At 40.1% G+C, this 22,722-nt stretch overlaps 1 protein-coding gene across 3 annotated transcripts in view; it reads right to left on the bottom strand.

Annotated features, from left to right (window-relative positions):
* The window catches only part of camkmt (calmodulin-lysine N-methyltransferase), a 325,277-nt gene that overhangs the window by 84,344 nt on the left and 218,211 nt on the right, over positions 1-22,722 (bottom strand). For all 3 annotated transcript variants that reach the window (XM_059985734.1, XM_059985735.1, XM_059985733.1), the window contains exons 4-5: positions 3,594-3,654; positions 340-394 (exon numbers count right to left, since the gene is read on the bottom strand). In XM_059985734.1, coding sequence (XP_059841717.1) covers positions 340-394; positions 3,594-3,654 — 116 coding nt within the window. The remainder of the gene's footprint in view (positions 1-339; positions 395-3,593; positions 3,655-22,722) is intronic.

The following is a 22,722-nucleotide window of genomic DNA, read 5'->3' as shown; positions in this document are numbered from 1 at the left end:
TGGGAAAATAGATTGTCAACTGAAATGCTTTGACTGTGGCAATGAAAGTAGTTCTTCTTGGGGCTTGTAATATCACAACAAGGGATATTGAGTACACTCGGATGAAATGCCTCTGCTCGTCTAAAGCAACAATCAAAATCAATATGATACGAAAGCAAGTCAGTCTAGAAGGTCTCGCAATATGTTACAGCTTGAACTCAACTGATGCAGGCAACAGTCCCTATGACCCGGCAGTCCGAGCCCTCAGAACTCATTTTTCCACTCCTTTCTTTATTCCCTTCTGAATGAAAGGGTGGGGGTTGGGTAGGAGGAGCAAAGAAGAGAACTGATCAGACCTACCATGAGACCAGCCAAGCATGTCATTCCACCTCCCAGTTCACAAACTGCAAGGCCTCTGCAGAATAAATAACATTTAAATAAAAGGAAATTAGAGCACCAGTTGCAAATTAGGTAACATGGTCTTGGAAGGATATATATTACAGCACAATTCAACCTCTGCAGAAACACATCAACAAGCAGGAAGTTACAAAGATATGAAAGGCAGAAGTCTTGCTGCTTCACTGGGCCACCACATGTAGCTTGCTTTTTAAAAATAATTATATAAAAAATAATTGTGTAGCACGTTAAGCAGCAGGGGTTCTCATTAGTGTTCACTGCAACACTGACGCTGCTGTGCTGCAAATCTGAAAAGGTTCCTTTCTTCCCCCCCCCAAGAGGCTCTGTGTCCTGATTGTGCCTCCTGTGATGGTGCAGTCAATCAGTGAGGAAACGTCAAACAAAAGAGAGGCAGAAGGAGACTGAATGTTTCCTTCAGCCAAATACTTGTTCAACTCAGTAAGTAACTACTATAATTGAAGAAATCTAAGGCATATAGACTCAGCGGTTCAGCAAAGTGCAAAGAATCTCTGCACTTTGAATTCCTTAAGAAGCCAGTAGAAAATAATCGAGAAGTGTTCTTTTTATTTGTGTTAATTTGATAAATGCTTTTATTCCTATCTTGTGTCATCATCATCTTGGAAAGCTAATTGAAAGGAGTTATTATCCCAATTGTGCAAGATAGGATGCGTGAATTGAAGTGCTTAACTTCTATCACTAAATCTTTGCAGATTTGAAGTAAATGACTGTTGCTATTTTGTTTTGGACTTGTTAAACAATCCCAATTTATTCCTTGGATAATTTCATCAGATAACGGTGCAGAAATCAATGTAGATATTTAAATAGTTGCAGTATTTTAAAAGGAAAACATATACATAAAAAGTGCTCCCTTTATTCTTAATTTTAGGTCCACCATGTGTATTCATACTTTTTATACCTCATCAGAGTTCTCATCCTTTGTACATGATCCTTCCCTCTGAGGGCCAGCAAGCTTTCCCAGTACACAAGTCAATGTACCTGATCCTGATCTTGACTCTCTACACATCCACACGCATCCTTCAGCCAAGACCAAACAGAACTGTAAAATATTTTATTCCCCTCAAGGGAACACTTAAAACCCACCAAAATCAGTTAACTGACCACAATACTGGGGTAAAACTGGGAACCTTCCTAGCTTAGGTCTACAGTAGAAGAGATATATCCCAACTTGACAAGTCTCCTTTGACCCTCACCAATTTTTAAATCCATGCTCCACAAAAAAATTACCTATCCAGATGTTTTGGCTTGGTATGTCAACTGCTCAGCACTTGACTGCAAGTAACTGCAGAGAACTGTGGACACTGCTCAACATGCAACATAAACTAGCCTCCCCTACACAAACCGTTTCTACACTTCTTTCTGCCTCAGTAAAGCAGCCAACATAATCCATGACCCCACCCACCTGGACATTCTCGCTTCTCCCCTCTCCCATTGGGCAGAAGAAACAAAAGCCTGAATGTGTGTACCACCAGGATCAAGGACATTTTATATCCCACCGTTGTAAAACAACTGAATGGCTCCCTAATAGAATAAAATGGACTCCTGATCTCACAATCTATCTTGCAGCGACCTTGCATCTCACTGTTCTGTTATACCTCGCACTTTCTCTGTATTCTAACACTTTATTCTGCATGCTTATTGTTTTACTTTGTACTACCTCACTGCACTGTTGTAATGAATTGACCTGTTTATCACCGTACCTCAGTACATGAGACAACAGTACATCAATCTACCAATTTAGCAGCCTTTGTCAAATAGCCATCCTGTTGAGCTGAAAGTACTAACAGAGAGAAGTAAAGTTAAAATAAAACAAGTGAACAGGCACAATTCTTTAATGACTTAATCAAAATGAAATATGAAGAGATGAAATATTAAAAGAAAGATACAGAATAATTGCAAGGATTTTAATGGACAATTTTGGTAGATTCTCAGGCCTGAAGTAGCAGGAAGTGCCTGTGATTGTGTACATTCATTAAGAAAACAAATTTAAAAACTGTTTTGTCTATTTTAACTTAAAAAGCACTGTCTTCTAATGACAAAAGCTGAAAAAGGATTACCTTATTTAACAAGGGCCAGGCAACTTCTAATATTCCCCGATTGCTTGAAATGCTACATTTTAATTGAAATCAGTTCAATTGTGAAAGAGAGAAAATGACTAATGTGTGAATATTTAGCTGTCAAGTCACAATCCAGAAAAGAGCAGCATTTAAAATGAGGGCCTGCACTCTTTCCCTGCTTCATATCTAGCACTGCATGCAAAACACCACCTCATCACACACAAACATCATTTCCAAAACTATAAATTAAAACTAAGTTATCCTGTATATATCTAAGTAAACTGTTCTTTAAAATATTATACAACATTAAAACAAAATAAGTGCCAACACTTTACAGAAGTTTATTCGATGGCATCACATCTCTTTTCACTGTGCTCATGACGGCGCTTTGGGATGGACAGAGGGAGAGGGATGAGGTGATGAGGGGGTGAAGGGGAGAGGGGAAGGGGGGAAATAGGGGAGGGGAGAGAGTGAGAAAGTGATGCTGTGTGCATGAATGTTGCTGTGTGTGCCTGTTCATGCATGTACACTGAGTGTGCTTTGGTGTGCATATATTCACTGCTCTGCATGTGTGTGTGCCCATTGCTATGGGCATGAGTGTGTCATATTGCTACTTGCATTGGGGATGTGTATGTTGCACTGTATGTGTATACCTGTGTACATTAATCGGAGTGTGTGTACACTGTTATGTGTGCTAGTGCACCGCTATATGTCCATTGCTCTGGGGGGGGGGGGGTGGATGTGTGTGTGTATATGTGTATTGCTCTGTGCATGTGAGTTGCTGTGTGAATTTGTGTGTTTACATTACTGTGTGTGCTTGTGTGATACTACGTGTGTATTGCTGTGTTTATTTGTGAGCATTGCTCTATATGCATGCATAAGTTGCTGTATGTACTGTGAATGAATGGGCGGGTTGCTGTATGTACTATGTATGCAAACACAGCATGTCTTTGGCATATTTTACTAACCAAGGGTAAGTACGATTATGATTTTGTACCTGAGGCAAAAATGCATTGTCCAAGTAAAGCAGCTGAAATTCACCTTGAACAGTGGAGATAAGTTAGCACAAAGTAAATGAAGAACTATTGAATTGGTATATTAGCAGACAAATTCTCTACGTACCTAAATATGTCACTGTGTTTAATGCAGTAATAAGCCAATACCTCTTCTGAAGGCCAGATGCCTGGAACAAAATGAGAGCAACTGTTGTTAGCTAATGGACATGAAATCACTATCGAGGGAAAAACATCTTAATGCACAACACTGTAGCTTCTAATCTGCATTTCCCATAGCTTGTTGCTAATCCAGCCCATTGATTAAATTGGCAAAATAGTTCAAAGTCTTCAGATTTATATGTGGGGAACAGCACCAATATTAATTACATAAATTGCAACTGTAGCCGGGATAAAAGAAAGAAAGAAAGCTTAGGCTCGAAAGTCACAAATTATTGGTTCAGGCAGGTGCCTTATTAAAAACACAATTGTGCAATAAAGCTGCCAGAGCTCTAATGACAAAAGAAAACGTCATTTTACAGGTGCAATTTTATTGTTGCTTCACCAAATGTAGAATTAAACGTTCAAAAAAAAAACAGCAGATCAGTCATACCCGGCCAACAAAATGAACCAATGAGCACAGAAGAAAATAAATAATTTAATAAATAAATAGATGAATAATCAACAATAAACCAGCTTATCAGGCCTTGTCAGTTGTCTATTTTGAGCAGTTGGGGAGGGGGGGGAGAAGCTTCCTGTGCTATTCCTTCAGAAGAAATAAATAATTTTAAAGCTTTGATGTGGAAAACAGCAAAAACATAAAATAATTGAATGCTATGATTTGTTTATTAAATATGTAAATGGTTCATTATCTACTGCTGGCATCTTGAATCAAGCTAAAATTAAAACAACAAGATCTTGACGTTCTGGAATTAGATGCATTTCAAATAATAAAGGTCACAAATACTCTTCTACAGGAAGTCAGTGAGCAAATTTAAATGAAGTGCTACAAATAGTGTTTCATTAGAAGTGCTTATATCCTTGATTTTGCAATTTATATTAAAAATACATTCTTTTATAGGACCCAAGCTCATTTTATCAAGTTTGAATTTTCCATGCCCATTCTAACTAAAGGTACAAATCATCTCTAAAAAGCAGCACAGCAGCCCCCACCCCACCCCTCTATCCAGGTGTTACAAAGCACCAAAATCACCTGCCCAGTCAGAAGTGAAAATCTGCAAAGTAACTGTTTAACAAGATAGCATCTTCACCAACACAATTCTACACACCACACTGCAACCGTCCTTAGCTATGTTTGAGAAGGTGGTGGATAACTACACTTCGCCTGCTGCAGTCGTTACAGTGAATGCATTCCAGCTCTGCTGTCGGGAGCCACAGATGAAGGAGGACTTTCTATACAATTTCTAGTCAGAATAGGGGCCATAAATCATAAGATATAGCAGCAGATTTTGGTGATTTGATTCAAATCTTCTCCACCATTCCATTGTGGCTGGTTTATTACCTCCTCAACCCCATTCTTCCGTCTTCTAAAGAAATTCTCCTCATCTCTGTTCTATAGGGACGTCGTTTTCTGAGGCAGTGCCTTATGGTTCTAGAGCCTCCACAATTTGAAACATTCTCTCCATCTCCACTCTATCTGGGTCTTTCAATAATCAGTGAATTTAATGACATCCCCCTCATTCTTCTAAACTCCAGAGTGCTCATATGTTAACCCTTTCATTCCTGGGATCATTCTTGCAAACCTCCTCTGGACTCTCTCCAATACCAACACCTCCTTTTTTTTTAAAGATATGGGGCCCAAAATTTCTCTCAGTACATCAAGAGTATCTGACCAATGTGTTTTAATTCTCAGCATTACATCCTTGCTTTTATATTCTAGCCCTCTTGAAATGAATGCTAACATTGCACTTGACTTCCTGACTAACCATTCAGCCTGTAAGTCAATCTTTAGGGAATCCTGCACTAAGCCTCCAAAATCCCTCTGAACCTGCAATTTCTAAATTTGCTACCTATTTAGAATATAGTCTATACCTTTATTCCTTCTACCAAAGTGCATGACCATACACTTCCCTACATTGTATTTCATCTGCCACTTCTTTGTCCATTCTCCTAATGTGTCCATGTCTTTTTACAGACTCTTTGCTTCCTCAACACCACCATCTTTGTGTGTGGCTTGGGGTGTATCCTGCAGGTGTTACTCCCATAAGCCTATTACTCTTGTCCTCTGTGGTGGTAGAGATTGCAACTCCTGTCAGAGTAAACCAGATGAGTAACTCCTGTGCATTTTATAAAGAGTAGGCACTGCAGCCATGAATGTTGACAGTGTGCTGGCTGAAGGGGATGATTTGTACTGGGTAGTGCAAAATTTCACAAAATATGTCCAGCCAGCAGGAAAATATTTCAACATAATCCAAATTTGAGCCTTGTAGATAGTAGAAAAGCTTTGAGATTTCATGTGACTCACTGAAGAATATCCAGCCTCTGGTCAACTCTGGTATGCCTCAATCTGCTCAAAGTGTAGGTGCTGCTTTGGCTTCTTTACTAGTGAAGAGGTGTTGTGGGACTAGGTTAGATTACCCAGTATGTGTACACCAAGGAATTTAGTGCTCTTCATGCTCTCCATAGCAGAGCCATTGACATGCAATGGAGAATGGTTGGCCTGTGCCTACCTGAAATCCACAATCATCTCTTTTGTCTTGTCTGCCTTGAGTCTCAGGTTGTTGTTCTCATACCATTTGATAAGTTTCTGTACTTCCTTTCTGTATGCTGACCCATCATTATTGCCGATGAGGCCACCCTCTGTAGAATCAACAGCAAACGATGATGCGTTTTGAGTTGGATCTGACAGTGCAGTTGTGAGTCAACAGTGTGAAGAGCAGCAGACCGAGCACACAACCTTTGGGGACACCACAATGCTCAGCACGATGGTGCTTGAGATGTTACTACCAATTCTCACTGACTGGGTTCTTTCCATCAAGAAGTCAAAAACCCAGTTATAGAAAGGTTAATGTGAGTCTCAGCAAGGACAACTTAGCCACCAGCCTCTGAAGGATGATCACGTTAAACGCTGAGTTGAAGTCGATGTACAACATCTTACTGCATGACACATCATTCTCCAGGCGGGACAGGGCAGAGTGGAGGCTATGGCATCACCAGTGCACCTGTTTGAGCGGTAGGTGAACTGGAAAAGGTCCAATGTAACTGGGAGGTGGGATTATATGTGACCTATTACCAGATACTCAGATCACTTCATGGTTGTTGAAGTCAGTGCTATTGGGTGATAACTCTCTAGGCCAGTTGCAGTCACTTTCTTGGGCATGGGAATGATGGTGGCTGCCTTAAAGCCTACAGGGACAGTGGACTGTTTCAGAGAGATATTAAAGATGCCCGTTACAACCTATGTCCATCGATGTCAACGGAAGAACTACGCACTTCACTGTTAATCAAATCAACTGAAAAGTTGATTCTTGGAAAGGAACAATGCTGATCTGAAAGATGCAGTCCAGATTTTAACACTCTTTTGCTCTGACCCATCCGAATGTTTGTTTGATGATCTACATATCAGCTAATAACTCAGATACATCTCCTCCATTTAAGATCCAATAAAAGACAAAGGAGCAAATCCACATGATCAACATCCAATTTAACTAAACACTGTGGTAATTTAGGTTTGAGAACAAGATTTTCATAACCTTGAAGTAAAACCATTTTTTGGGTAACATCATCAGTATTATTTCAAAAGATATCCATTATCCAATAATTCCCATCCCAATCAAAACCTGTTATTCTGTGTCATTATCTTATATGTAATATATCTATGAAATTAAAAAAATTGAAAATATGAAATAAAAATGGAAAATACCAGACAAACACTGGGGAGGAGATAGATATAATTTTCTGGTTACTAAGGCAACAAGCCCAGACATACACCAGAAGTTGATAGTCAAACTAACAGGGGTTTTAAGTGGGCAGAAACAGCCCCCGTATGCACATACACACAGTCACAGATACCAAGGCTCTCTGGCACACTATGAAAAATCAAAGAACAGCAAGTGACTCGCATTGCCAGTTCTTACAAAGGGTCTTCAATTGAAAGCATTAACTCTGTTTCTACAAAGGACAGACTCTCAGCCAATCCTAGATTCGCCAAACATGCAATCTCTTTGCTAAATTGCGAAGAGCTAAAAGGTTTCTCTACTTGGTGTCTATATACACCACAGGTAAAAAATAAGTCCTTTTTTTCTTTAACCACAGAACGTGAAAAAAATAGTTAAGACCAAAATTGGGCCATTGAAGACAGAAATGGGTGAATTTATTATGAGGAATAAGGAAATGGCAGATGAGTTGAACAGGTACTTTGGATCTGTCTTCACTAAGGAAGACTCAAGCAATCTCCCAGATGTGATAGTGGCCAAAGGAACTAGGGTAAAGGATGAACTGAAGGAAATTTATATTAGGCAAGAAACGGTGTTGGATAGACTGTTGAGTCTGAAGGCTGATAAGTCCCCGGGACCTGATGGTCTGCATCCCAGGGTACTTAAAGAGGTTGCTCTAGAAATCGTGGACGCATTGGTAATCATTTTCCAATGTTCTATAGATTCAGGAACAGTTCCTGCTGATTGGAGGGTGGCTAATGTTGTCCCACTTTTCAAGAAAGGAGGGAGAGAGAAAACAGGGAATTATAGACCGGTTAGCCTGACGTCAGTGGTGGGAAAGATGCTGGAGTCAATTATAAAAGAGGAAATTACGACACATTTGGATAGCAGTTGAAAGAATCAGTCCGAGTCAGTATGGATTTATGAAGGGAAAATCATGCTTGACTAATCTTCTGGAATTTTTTGAGGATGTAACTATGAAAATGGACAAGGGAGAGCCAGTGGATGTAGTGTACCTGGACCTCCAGAAAGCTTTTGATAAAGTCCCACATGGGAGATTAGTGGACAAAATTAGGGCACATGGTATTGGGGGCAGACTACTGACATGGATCGAAAATTGGCTGGCTGACAGGAAACAAAGAATAGTGATTAATAGGTCCCTTTCGGAATGGCATGCTGTGACCAGTGGGGTACCGCAAGGTTCGGTGCTGGGACCGCAGCTATTTACAATATACATTAATGATTTAGATGAAGGGATTAAAAGTAACATTAGCAAATTTGCTGATGACATAAAGTTGGGTGGCAGTGTGAAATGTCAGGAGGATGTTATGAGAATGCAGGGTGACTTGGACAGGTTGAGTGAGTGGGCAAATGTATGGCAGATGCAGTTTAATGTGGATAAATGTAAGGTTATCCACTTTGGTGGCAAGAACAGGAAGGCAGATTACTATCTAAATGGAGTCAAGTTAAGAAAAAGGGAAGTACAACGAGATCTAGGTGTTCTTGTACATCAGTCAATGAAAGCAAGCATGCAGGTACAGCAGGCAGTGAAGAAAGTTAATAGCATGCTGGCCTTTATAGCAAGAGGAATTGAGTATAGGAGTAAAGAGGTCCTTCTGCAGCTGTACAGGGCCCTGGTGAGACCCCACCTGGAGTATTGTGTGCAGTTTTGGTCTCCAAATTTGAGGAAGGACATTCTTGCTATTGAGGGAGTGCAGCGTAGGTTCACAAGGTTAATTCCCGGAACGGTGGGACTGTCATATGTTGAAAGATTGGAGCATGTATACTGGGCTTGTATACACTGGAATTTAGAAGGATGAGAGGGGATCTGATTGAAACATATAAGATTATTAAGGGATTGGACACACTAGAGGCAGTAAGCATGTTCCCGCTGATGGGTGAGTCCAGAACTAGAGGCCACAGTTTAAGAATAAGGGGTAGGCCATTTAGAACAGAGATGCGGAAAAACTTTTTCACGCAGAGAGTGGTGGATATGTGGAATGCTCTGCCCCAGAAGGCAGTGGAGGCCAAGTCTCTGGATGCATTCAAGAGAGAGTTAGATAGAGCTCTTATAGATAGCAGGGTCAAGGGATATGGGGAGAGGGCAGGAACGGGGTACTGATTGTGTATGATCAGCCATGATCACAGTGAATGGGGGTGCTGGCTAGAAGGGCCGAATGGCCTACTCCTGGACCTACTGTCTATTGTCTATAATGGTTACAGTGTGGAAGGATGCAATTTGGCCTGTCAGGTCCCAGCAGTTCAGTTGCCCTGTCCCTGCAGCTCTGCAGATAATTATCCAGCTCTCGTTTAAGCACTACCATAGAATCTGCCCCACTACTACCTTCGGCTCTATTCTAGACTCACGTGCTGTATACAAGCTCAGTTTATAGAGACGTTTCATTACCTTTTTGCCTGGGCCTGATTTGTTTGCATCCCATTGAAACTGGTCCTTCTTCAACTGAGTATTTTTACCTAGAATAGATAATATCCCTTTTCCAAAACTACTCTAAAGCGAATGATATTACAAATCATTATCATTTTTCAGATTATGATATCTAGAATACACTTAACTACCAGATAAAAATCAAAGGCTATGGATAGTTCTATGCAAAACACAGATGTGTAAATATCACCACCACTTGCTACACTGCTGGCAAAATATCAACAAATCTCAATAAAACAATAAACTGCCTTGAAATGAATAGCTAAATCTCATGAAGTTGCAGATTTGATGGAAGAAGATGTGATCACTGGACTGCATTTATCCTTCGATGGGGAGATGGAAATATGTGCATAGAACTGGCTGGACATTGCAAATCAGAATGCCCTGCTGAAGCTCCATCTAATTTTTTATCCGGGCAGATGCAAACTATTACTAATGCATTAAAGATTGGCATACCATCCGCATACCCTGCCTAAATTCTCAGTACCACACTTTTAATGTTCAAACTTTTTTATATAATACTCTAACCTTTACAATAATGTTTATTATTATACCCCCTGATTAATTCTATAAAGCATGTCAATAAAATATGTTTGTCTGTCTTCTCTGTTCTTAATCTCTACTGCCAACAGTAACAGCTATCCTATTTTAGAGCTTCTCTAAACATTAGGGTCTACGCTCCAGCTGATCTTGCTTCCTCTCAGTGTCATACCCAATGCTTCCTATGCCTTTCCTACTCTATGGTGATTGTAACACCATAGTAATTCAGAGAATCCTGGGCTGTGGTCAGGAACACGGACTTTAACCTGAATGCTGTTCAACTTGTTTCATGTCTTAAAATTGTATTCAGCATGGCATGGAAAAAATTTCTTCACATTCCCAACTTAAATTTAGTAGTCGATATTTGAGAAGGTAAATGGAGAATCAGTCATCACAGAAATGTTGACTGCTTCTTTCAACGGATGTCGCCCGACCTGCTGAGTTCATCCAGCTTTTTTGTACGTCTTGATTTAACCACAGCATCTGCAGTGCACTTTGTGATCACAGATTGCAAGGTCTCTGGACAACTCTTATAGCTACTGTACTTTCACAGTTGCGAGTAAAACCCAAGACAGTGATGTCTTCTGAAGCCAGATGTACTCTCTCCTTGTTGGAGATAATAATTTCCTAATATTTGCATAATGCAAATATGCTTGCTGATTATTGACCAAGCTTGAGTTTGTCCAGAACATTCTTAGTGTAAGCACAGGTTACATGGTGAACATCCAGAGTTGTATACAATTAGCAGCTGGCAGAAAGCATTCAACTAATGAAGAAAGGGAGGTCATCAGCGAAGCAAATAAGAGTTATTATACCTCAGCATTGCCTTGGCAAAATAATTCAATGAAATTCTGGGACAAAAAAAAATTGACACTAACAATCACAGATTCAATGGATGTGAACAGAAGGACATACATATTTACAAAAGAAAACTTATTTTAAACAGAAACTGCAAATTCCTACTCAGCGTATTTGAAACGACGCATGACAATATTCCAAAGAAGAGCAAGGATTTTCTTCTAGCGGCTTGGCCAATATTTATTCCAAATCAGTATCAGTAAAACGGTGATTGTTTTACTGCTGCTTCTTGCTTGATCTGCAAAAACCTGCTTATTGCTTATTATGATACAAAGACAGCTACCATATCAACACAGAACACAGTGAATAATGATAGCATGCTCCGCACAAGATATTAATTTCCAGGCTTCATTGGGGAACGGAATGAAAGAGCAGTAGAGATTGTTGGCACTTTAAAAATAACTGAACAGTGTGTTTTTCCCCATGTGTGCTGTTAAATGATGGGACATCAGTGGGGCGCTATGTCACACTGGACTGGGAACAGGACAGGGTGAAATCCACTAGGGTTCCTGTGGCCACTCATTAGTCAATAATTCTACTGCACAATGTCTACGTAAGTGGATATCCAGTGATCACAATGTTACTTTCAACTACAATGCTTCCATAGTCACATCTATTGCTACCACTCATTTTCAAAATTGCCAAGGTACTGGACAGAAAATAACACACACAAGCTAAAATGAACCTGACAGTTTAGTCAGAATTGGAGGGAAAAGTACCTGAAATCGCAATTAAACTCACGTGGAAACTGTAGTTTCCTTTTAACCCCAGTTTTCTAAAATCATGTCAGAAAAAAAAGAGGTATGAATAGTTGCCAGAAATGTCATGTACTTTGACAGTACTTGAGAGGGTTAAGTATAGTTCTTTTTAAAAATTTGTTTTTACCTAGTTACTATTTCAACCAGTTGCCAAAACATCATGAGGTACGTACTACATCTGATGGTCTTTTTATTTGGAAGTTGCAAAAAAAAACCTAGTCTTATTTCTTTTATGTTTGATAAATTTAAGAATAAGTAACTAAGATGATATGAATAATAATTTCTCCTTAATGATTACTGACATTTTATACCATTTTCTTATCCTTAATGTGTACAGCAGTTATAATGTTTTGCATAAAAATCAATATGAGAAAACATATCATATTTAACAGTGTGAAATTACCTTTATTGGGAAAGAAGGAAGAGGGAAGAGTTAAACACCATACATCACCTCCCATTCCCTTAAGGCATGTTTGGACTGTTTCACCATGTTAAAAGTGTCATAAATATGTGTGTCCATTACACACAATGGACTATTAATGACTGGGTAAAAATAACTTGATCCTTCTCCCTCACCACCATGAAGGGCTCAAAACAGTTCTTCCAGGTGAGGTGAAACTTCACATGTGGGTCTGTCAGGGTAGCCTACTGTATCCAATGCTCCTAATGTGACCTCCTCTACATCAATGAGGATTGGAGATCCGCTTTATCCAGCGCTTTCAGTTCCTGCATCACAAAAGATGGAATTTCCCAGAGGTCACCCACTTCAATTTGACTTTCCATTCGCATTCTGACATGTCAATCCATCATCTCCTCTGTTGCCACAATGAGGCTGCAATTAGGTTGGAGGAACAAAGCCTCGTATTCTTGCTGGGTAGCCTCCAAATACGAGAAAATCTACAAATGCTGGAAATCAAAAGCACACACACTCCAAATGCTGGAGGAACTCAGCAGGTCAGGCAGCATCTATGGAAAAGAGTAAACAGTTGCTGTTTCGGGCCAGGAACCCTCTTCAGGACTCCAACTTGATGCATGAGCATTGATTTCTGTAACTTTGGGTAACTTCGTCTTCCCCCGCCCCTTCTCTCTTTGTCCATTTCCTATTCTGGTTCCCCTATCACCCATTTTCTTTTCAATCACCTCCGTGCCCCTCATCTTTCCCTTTCTTCCACTTTCAACTGTCCTCTATTATCCAATTCCTCTTTCTTCAGCCCTTTACCTCTTCCACCTATCACATCTCAGCTTCTCACTTCATCCCCTCCTTCCTCCACCCACCCACCTCATCTGGTCCCACCTATCACTTGCCATCTTGTACTCCTTCCCTGCCCTCCCCACATCCCGCCTACTTATTCTGGCTTCTGTCCCCTTCCTTTCCTGATAAAGGATCTCGCCCAAAACATTGACTGTTTATTCCTCCGCACAGATGCTGCCTAACCTGCTGAGCCACTCCAACACTTTGTAGCTAAAGATTCCTAGCATCTGCAGAATCTTCTGTTTTCTTTATAAAATGAAAGTGTTTGCTCATAATGCTCATGTGGACCTCAGGATAAAATTAATGAGGAGTTAACTCTCGTAGTGAGAAACCCCAGTGACTGACAGTATCTACAGGAGCAAAGAAAGAAAACTGGGAAAAAATAGGGAGCGGAATCAAAACAAAAATGGCAGCAGAACATAGTTGAGGATTGTGTAAAATGATTACGACGTTCAAATTTAAGACCAATGATAACCAACAATTGTGTCGTCAATTAGCAGTGTAATATTTTGACAGATATAGAAGTTGCTCGTACTGTACGTACCAGTCATAGCGCATCACCTCATTTCATAGCTACCTTATAATAAAAGGCAAAATGATAGTTTAAAAATAATACATGTAACTAGCATATACACTTCTGTGGCGTAAGTACAAACAACTGAAGGCTATCAAAAGCAGACTGAATTTTATTTTTAATAAGTAAAATCTTTATGTTCCATCTGTAAAAGCCTGGCTTGATACTGTGAACAGTAGGGCACTTGGATAATATTTCATTGTCTTCCTCTCCAGGCTTTACCAGATTTTTTTTAAGTTTGGTATTTATCTGGGATTGTGATAGCTCAGTTATCTGCCTCCAAATGCCGGATTGAGAGAATCTCATCATCCTGAGACCAGCTGCATGATGGGCAGTTAATAGATATATCAGACCTCAGGATATATGCTAAGCTGAAGAGATGATTCGGTGGTTGATTTTACTGATTGATTAGCATAGGCTGAATGGGTTTCTTCTTGACAACCCAAGATTATGCTTCAGCTAAGCTCAAATTGCTTACTCTCCTTCCTAGTGAGTTTTCAAATAACAGGCCTGTCACCTGGATTCTCTGGAGACTCTTATATAGAATAGAGAGAGGAAAAAAAATCAAGGCGAAGATGGAAAACTGCATAACAACAATCAGTATAGGTTTGAGAATAATAATATTATAAAAAACACACAGCAGTGACCTTTCTAACAATCCTCTGTGCTAAGCCATTATTCAGCATTACCAAACCCCCTGCCTGTGCAAACATGGATTAGGTTGTCATCTAACTTTGGCTAAGTGGTTCATTAAGGAGGTTAAAAACTGCATTAACAAACAGGGCTGGCCTCTTCAGATTTTTTTTCTCTCCCTATCAACTAAGAGCCAGGGGATCAGCTGTAGCTCAGTCCTTCAGCTGAACGTTCTACATACAAACCACCAAGCAGGCAGAAAAACGTGCCCATTCATTGCTTCCTGATTTTATAAGTGAGAATCTGAAAGGTGAACATTAACTGCAGCATATGCCTACTGTAAAATGAAATTAGATTAGTCTACAGGAATAAGACTAAAATCCAGCCTTTGGACACCAGCCTTGCTGATGCTAGCATGCTGCTACCTATATTCTGCTGCCCAGAGCACTTAGAGGATGGAAGACACTGCTGTCGGAACGCAGCAGATTTAAACACAATAAAAAAAAAGATTTTTTGAATTTGAATTAAGAGATAACATAAAACTGGAGGCAGCTCCTAGAAGCTATTTTGTAGTCACTATAAAAGTTAAGACAAGTTAAAAGCTTTAAGAGAGGTCAGCTGTGGCACATTTGAGTTATCACTTCAGGCCACTCAGGGTGAGAGAAACAGAGAGAGAGAGAGTTTGTTTTTAGGTAGCAAGATTAGAACCACAATTTTTCCCCCTCCCCTAGCTTGCTCTCCTTTCATATCTTGATGCCTTTTAAATGTCACTTATTTTACATGAAGCTCTTTGCTGAGACACGAGTCAACAGCAATCACAACCATTATCCCCCACAGCGAGCCCTGGTCCTAATGCATTATGACACCTTAGCTGGCCAGCCACTGATTTACCTTTCCACTTCTCAGGGAATTAAGTGGCATCATGTGAAATGGTTGTGATATGAACAGCATGTGCATAACTGGTATTAAATTTACCTCTTGGCCTAACTGAATTTTAGTTACTGCAGACTTAATCAAAGTGAAAGCTGAAGATGAGGACTGCATCTGGCCACAGCCACACTGTGTGTGTGTGTGTGTGTGTGTGTGTGTGTGTGTGTGTGTGTGTGTGTGTGTGTGTGTGTGAGAGAGAGAGAGAGCGAGAGAGCGAGAGTACGTGCACGCGCACAAGGCGCACTTTTTTTTTATCTCCTGTGCAAGCTGGCAGAAGTTTGAAGTAAAGAGATAATCCAGAGCGGATGCCTCTATGAAATAACATCCTTACATGAAGAGGCTTTTAGCTGTCTGCTGCTACGCCTATCAGAGAGAGTGTGACAATCTCATTTTCCTGAGCACCCATGAAAAGAGGAAATAATAGCCAGAACTGTAATGGCTATTACTGACCCCACAGCATCCATTATCCGCTCAACATATGGTAACTCCGTTTTACATGCATTATGGGAAATTAAAAGACAATTAAAAAACAATTATAGTTCATTTAAATTAACTGTAACACAGAGATCAATTGAAAAATAAACTTACCAATCATCAGCTTCACATGTGAAATTTCACAGTTTGTCTTTATTTTATCAGTATGAAATCAAGAGATTTCCAAGAATACCTAATAATTAAATAAACTTTCTTATGGTAACACACCCACAATGCTGGAGGAAATCAGCAGGTCAGGCAGCATCTGTGGAAAGGAATAAACAGTCAATGTTTCAGGCAGAGACCCTTCATAAGGACCTTTCATCTTTGCCGAACATCAAGTCTTTATTTCTTTCTATAGATGTTGGCTGACCTGCTGAGTTCCTCCAGCACTTTGCATGTGTTACTCTGGATTTCTAGCATCCGCAGAGTCTCTTGTGTTTTAAAGTACTTTATGGAATTTATTATGTAAATATGATTAAAATTCTTTATTTTGTGAATATATTTTGGTGAGATTATTCCAATCTAATTATGTTTGGTTTAATTATTGACTATTCATGCATTGAAGATAAAATAGGAAAAACAAAATTGATATGGACTCTCCAAATTTGGGTTCGTTGTTCAGCATTTCTTGTTCAATTCCAAAGTGAGTGCCTAGAGTTTTCAGACTAGATCATTCTCAAGCAGAGTTAATTTTTGACCACCTGCTGTGAAATTGCATAAAACAGCTCAGCACTGCTTAATGGAAACACAGGAGAACCTAAAGAATCAAGCTGAAACACCCACAAAATGTTGGAAGAGCTCAGCAAGCCAGGCAGCATCTATGGAAAAAAGTACAGTTGATGTCTCAGCCTAAAACGTCAGTTGTACTTTTTTTCCATTGATGCTGCCTGGCCTGCTGAGTTCCTCCAGCATTTTGTGTGTGTTGTTTGGATTTCCAGCATCTGCAGATTCTCTTTTGTTTGAGATCAATGCTGGAACTATCTGGAGTTTAACAACTTGCATTTTATATTACACCTTGACACTATTAAATAGCTCCAAGAAACATTATAGCAGCCGTTAATAAATATTAAATTGAGCCTTAAAGACATTTTAACAAACTGGTGAAAGAGGCGTGCTTTAGGTAGCATTGTTTCAAAGAAGTGAAGAGGTGAAGAGATAGAAGTGATAGAATTCTACAACAAGTAAATACAAAGATCATAACTACCCAATTTATATTGTTAATGGTAACTGGCACATTAAAACACATAAGCAGCAGTAATATTTTCCATGGATTGATATGGCAATTATGTAGATTGGCCATAATCTCAATGGAAAAGAGAAGATTGAGTAGTGACACAATCAGCGTTTTCAAGGTTCTAAAGGGATTAGGTATGTTGCTTACTGTAGCTGTTTTACCTTTTCCTCTGTTTACTTTTCTGTTTTGGACAACCCCTACATCTCAACACAATTTAGATGTTTATTCAAAACTGTATTTCCAAGGGATATTGCTTAATTTACAGAACAAGCCCCCTCAGGAGACAATGAAAGCAGGAATTATTGAATCATTCATATGCAAATTAGATAGATTTCTTGCAGGAAAATAAATTTCTCGGATACAGTGGATGAGCAATTTGAGACGCATGCGAAGGTTATTGCATGCTGAGCAGGAACAAGCAACTCTGAATGCATGACCCTTTCACCATCTTGTGCTCAGTGCATTTTGTTGCAATATTCTCCCAATGCTAAACCTCCTGTCAGGGCAACCATAGAGTAACCAATTGAGGGAGATTGTCCCAGCCACAGCAGTGATAGACAAGCTAACTAAATTCACTTTGCCCATTAACCAACTGGCATTGGAATGGTGGTCCAGTTTGACAGTAGCCTCTGTGGCTGAGAAGGGCAATGTGTGTGAGGAAAGCACCAATGAAAATGGCAGGACCAGCAATGGTAAGCAAAGGCAAGCATTTAGATAATGCACATGCTGATGGCTCAATGGTAACAAACATTTTATTCTTGACTTAATGCATAATATATACTCAGTGAGCACTTTATTGGTACTAGAAGTGGAACCAATTGTGGTCTTCTGCTGCTGTAGCCCATTCACTTCAAGGTTTAACATGTTGTGCAGTCAGAAGTGCTCTTAATGCACATCAATGTCGTAACACATGGTTATTTGAGTTACTGTCACCTTCCTGTCAGCTTGAACCAGTGAGGCCATTCTTCCCTGACCTCTCTCATTAACAAGGCATCTTTGCCCACAGAACTGCTGCTCACTGGATGCTCTTTGTTTCTTGCACCATTCTCTGTAAGGTCCAGAGATTGCTGTAGTGTGAAAACCCCTGGAGACTGGCAGCATCCGACATACTCATGCCACCCCATCTGGCACCAACAATCATTTAATGGTCAAGATCACTTAGATCACATCTCTCCGCCATTTTGATTTTGGTCTCAACAACAAATGAAACTCTTGACCATGTCTGAATGCTTTAATGCATTGAGTTGCTGTCACATGATTGGCTAATAAGATAGTTGCATTTATGAGCAGTTGTCAGGTATACCTAATAAAGTGACCAATGAGTAAATATAAAATACTTATATAAGCAATAGCTTAATTCACGCAGAAGGAGACACTGAGGTACCAATTTTAAAAGATCATCAATGTGGAACTGATTCCTCATGGGGATACAAGTTTATCTTTACTTGTTATCACTTCCAGCAGAGAGCAGCACTGGCAGGCCAGCAACTTGTTACTCAGCCCATTGTTATTGTGGGTGTATTGAGTTAACCTTCCAAATTGCATATAGTTGGTGTTACTGTGCATATAATGCACATTCTCACAGATTAGACAGTGTGGGCAAGTATGAGGGATGATGAGGGATGCTGACAAGGGAGCAGTATCAATTTAATCAATTAGACAACCACAGCAAAGGGAAGGAATATTTCCAAATTCATATATGTGATTTTGAATCCACTTAAAAGGCAAACAGAAGAGATTTGATAGCTTTATTCACCCACCACCTGCAAGGATAAACTCGAAGGCAAATAGAGAAAATAGATTAAGGAATTTCATCTTGATAAATATAAGCTGATGCATTTTGGAAGGACTAATAAGATGAGAGCATGCACAAGGAATAGTAGGACCCTAGTAAGTACCGAGAAACATCTTTCTTTTTCTCATTACACCCCACCTCCTTCCTTACCCAGACTTGACCTGCTGTCAATCTTCACCTTGTCTCAGACGCTCTTGTCCTCACCACACCAGCATCTTCTTTTCATAGTCCATCTCCCCTCTCCTCTCTTAGTCCTAATGCAGGGCTTTGGCTGGAAACACTGATAATTGCTTCCTCCTGCAGAAGCTATATGACCTGCTGAGTTCCTCCAGCAAATTGTTTGCGACTTTGTCCTCCCTTCGTCCTTCTGATGCTGGTCATACCAGTGGGTTGGCAAGATATCTACTAAATTTCCCACCTACAGGCTTGCCCCTACTAATCCATACAAACTCACAGACTTCCTGAGTCTGGGAAGACTTCTGGGTCAGTCTTCAGTCCAATTAAATTCTCACCTCCAAACGATTCTACAATAAACCTGTACATAATCAATGGCAGTACAAATAGAGCCACTTCTGTTCAGTCCTATTTCCCTGTTGTTGTTCCACATTGCAACATACCTGCACATCCATAACTGCAATTAACAGTATATGTCTGGGTGGAAGGTCGTTATTCTGGCTGGAGATCCATGACCAGTGGTGTCCCAGATGGATCAGTATTGGGACCTCTGTTACTTGGATGAAAATGTAGATGGATGGATTAATGAGATATTGGAAGACACCACTTAGTAGAGTTGTGGACAATGTAAGTGACCATCAAAGAATACAGTGGGCTATAGATCAGTTACGGATCTGGAAAGAGAAATTCATATGGAGTTCCAGGCAAGTATGAGAAATTGCATTTTGGGAGATCAAATCAAAGGAGAAACTTTACAACTAATGGTTAACAGGGATCTTGAGGTCCAGGTGCATTGTCCACTGAAAATAGATATGCAATTAGATGAGGTGGTAAAGAAACCAGAGGCAATACTTGCCTTCATTGTAAGAGTGCTGAGTTTAAGAGTAAGGAAATCATGATGCAGCTATATAAAAATTTAGTCAGGCTAGCTCTTGCAGTATTGGTTCAAGATTCAAGACTGTTTATAGTCCTTCTTCAGTGCACAAGTATAAAGGGGAGCAAAATGATTGTTACACTGGATCCAATGCAGCATTAAAATATCAAAATAAGGAGAAAACACAAGAAATATAAATATAAAAGCAATCCTATAAGAAATAACTGTTGAGTGTGGCCCTATAAACATAAAATTAGCTTATATACAGTTGAGTGTAGTTCTGGTCACCCCATATTGGTAAGTAGTGGAGACTGGTGAGGGTGCATAAAAAGGTTTACCAGGATGCTGCCCAGATTAGAGGGAATGAACTATTAAGGAAAGGCTGGACAAATTTGAACTGTTTTCCTTTAATGTTGAAGGCTGAGGTGAGACCCTGAGGTTGTTAAAATTAAGAGAAGCATTGATTGGGTAGACAGACAGACCTTTTTCCAGGCAGAGAAATGTTGAACACCAGAAGATGAGCTTTTAAGTTTGGGGGGTGGGTGCGGTAGAGTTTAAAGGTAACACAAGAGCCAGTTTTTTTTAACACAGAGAGTGATAGGTGCCTGCAATGGGTTGCCAGAGGCAGTAGTGGAAGCAAGCAGTTTAATGGTGTTTTAGAGGCTTTCGATAGATACATCAATATGAAAGAAATGAAAGGTTATGGAAGATATACAGGAAGATATTTAGTATAAACTGGAATTAAGATTGACACAACATTGTGGAGCTAATGGCTTGTCCAGTGCTGTTCTGCTCCATGTTCTATGTATTGGCAATAGTTGATGAATTGTCTTTGTGTGTATGTATTCTGGATTGAACTGAATTGAATTGTATTGACCTTATTACTTACATCCTTCGTATTTATGAGGGGTAAAAATCTTTACAGTACCTCTCCATCTAAATGTGCAATTTATGCTAAGTTATAATAAATAGTATGTACAACAAGGCAGTCAAAATAACATAGAAATACAATTGTATCAGCATAAATTAAGCAGTCAGATAGCCTGGTGGAAGAAGCTGTCCTGGCTTTTATGCTGCATTACTGTTTCCCAGATGATAGCAACTGGAACAGTTTGTGGCTGGGGTGTCTCGGGTCCCCAATGATCCCTCGGGCCCTTTTTACGTACCTGTCTCTGTAAATATCTTGAATAGTGGGAAGTTCACATCTACAGATGCGCTCAGCTGTCAGCAACACCTCTGTAGAGTCCTGCGATTGAGGGAAGTACAGTTCCTGTACCAGGCAGTGATGCAGCCAATTTGGATGCTCTCAGCTGTGCCCCTGTAGAAAGTCCTTGGGATCTGGGGGCCCATACCAAACTCATTCAACTGTCTGAGGTGAAAGAGGCGCTGTTGTGCTTTTTCACCACACAGTCCGATGTGCCAATTATGCACCACAGTGAGCTTAAAAGTGCTCATTTTACAATTAAGTTTATACCTCAATTCAATCACACAGCACACAAAAATATGTGCCATATGGATGCATTTTTCAGCTAAGATATCTTCACTATCCAGTAACCGGGGATCTGATCTCCATCTCAACTATTTACATTGATAAACCTTCTTAAACATTTAGCAGGCTACAGTTCCTGCCCAAGCTGGTGACCTTCACCAGCATTCACAGTGGTCATTTCAGATTTCCAGCATCTGCTTCAGCTAAAGTAAAGATGCAAGTTCCAGAGCTACCCATCTGCAGAAGGATCGGGTGCAGACTTTCTTTCTTTCCTTCCTTCCCGCACAGAATAGGCCCTTACCACTCTTCGAGCCACGCCACCCAATAATCTCCGATTTAATCCTGCCTAGTGATGGGACAATTTACAATAACCAACCCAGGTGGGTGGAAACCAAAGCACCCAGAGGAAACACTGTCAGTCATGGGGAGAACACACAGGCAGCATCGGGAATTGAACCCAGGTTGCCTGAACTGTAAAGTATTGTGCTAACCACTGCGCTACTTTGCAGCCCTCGTCACGCAGGCCTGTAGTGTAGACCTGTCCCTTGGATTATGCGATGGTGGAAAGTGGTAAAAGGGAAGGAGATGATGTACTTATCTAACACAAAATAATGACATTGGCTCATTTCCTGTTTTAAGATAACACACGGGGAGCAAATCTGATGCATGACCATGCCTGTATACAAAGCGAGGATAAAGGGAAGCAGAGCAAGATTCTAAAACTAGGGAAATGTTGATCTGAGTAGCCTCGTCTCAATCCAATGGCTAATTACTCTGCCACTCTTGCCTATTTTGACAAAACCATCCTCCCTCAATTTATGAGCATTCATCTTTTAACTGATGGCACAGAGGACTGAAAGGATTCCAAAACGATGCTAGGAGAGGGCTTGGGATTCCCCATGATTCTTCCCTGGTCCTGGAGGAATACTTCTGTTTTTCCTAGTTCCAATGTAATTACAATGCAATTTATCCGGCCTTCTTTGGATATTACCAACCAGGGTTCCCTTGTGAGTTTTATACTTTATAGGCAACATCTTGTATCTTTAATTTCATTACACAAGAGAGCTGACTCTCAGGCAAAGAGTGACATTTATGGTAAGCTCTTGAATAAATGCAGCAACCTTTTAATTTCAAAGTCAGCCAAGGTCAAATCCCATCAAGGGCAAAGACAGTAGCCTCAGGCTAATAAATGGGTACGGTTACTTTTAACCTCAGAGAAACAGCATCGTGCCAGACAGACTCAGCCAATGCGGAACCAATCCTATCTCACCATACCTTCCCAAATTAACAATGCAAGTGTGAGACCCCACCTTCATAGGATTGAAGATT

Source organism: Hypanus sabinus, chromosome 12, assembly GCF_030144855.1.
Source record: "Hypanus sabinus isolate sHypSab1 chromosome 12, sHypSab1.hap1, whole genome shotgun sequence".
Classification (NCBI taxonomy): domain Eukaryota; kingdom Metazoa; phylum Chordata; class Chondrichthyes; order Myliobatiformes; family Dasyatidae; genus Hypanus; species Hypanus sabinus.
This window is presented reverse-complemented; position numbering and strand designations above follow the sequence as displayed.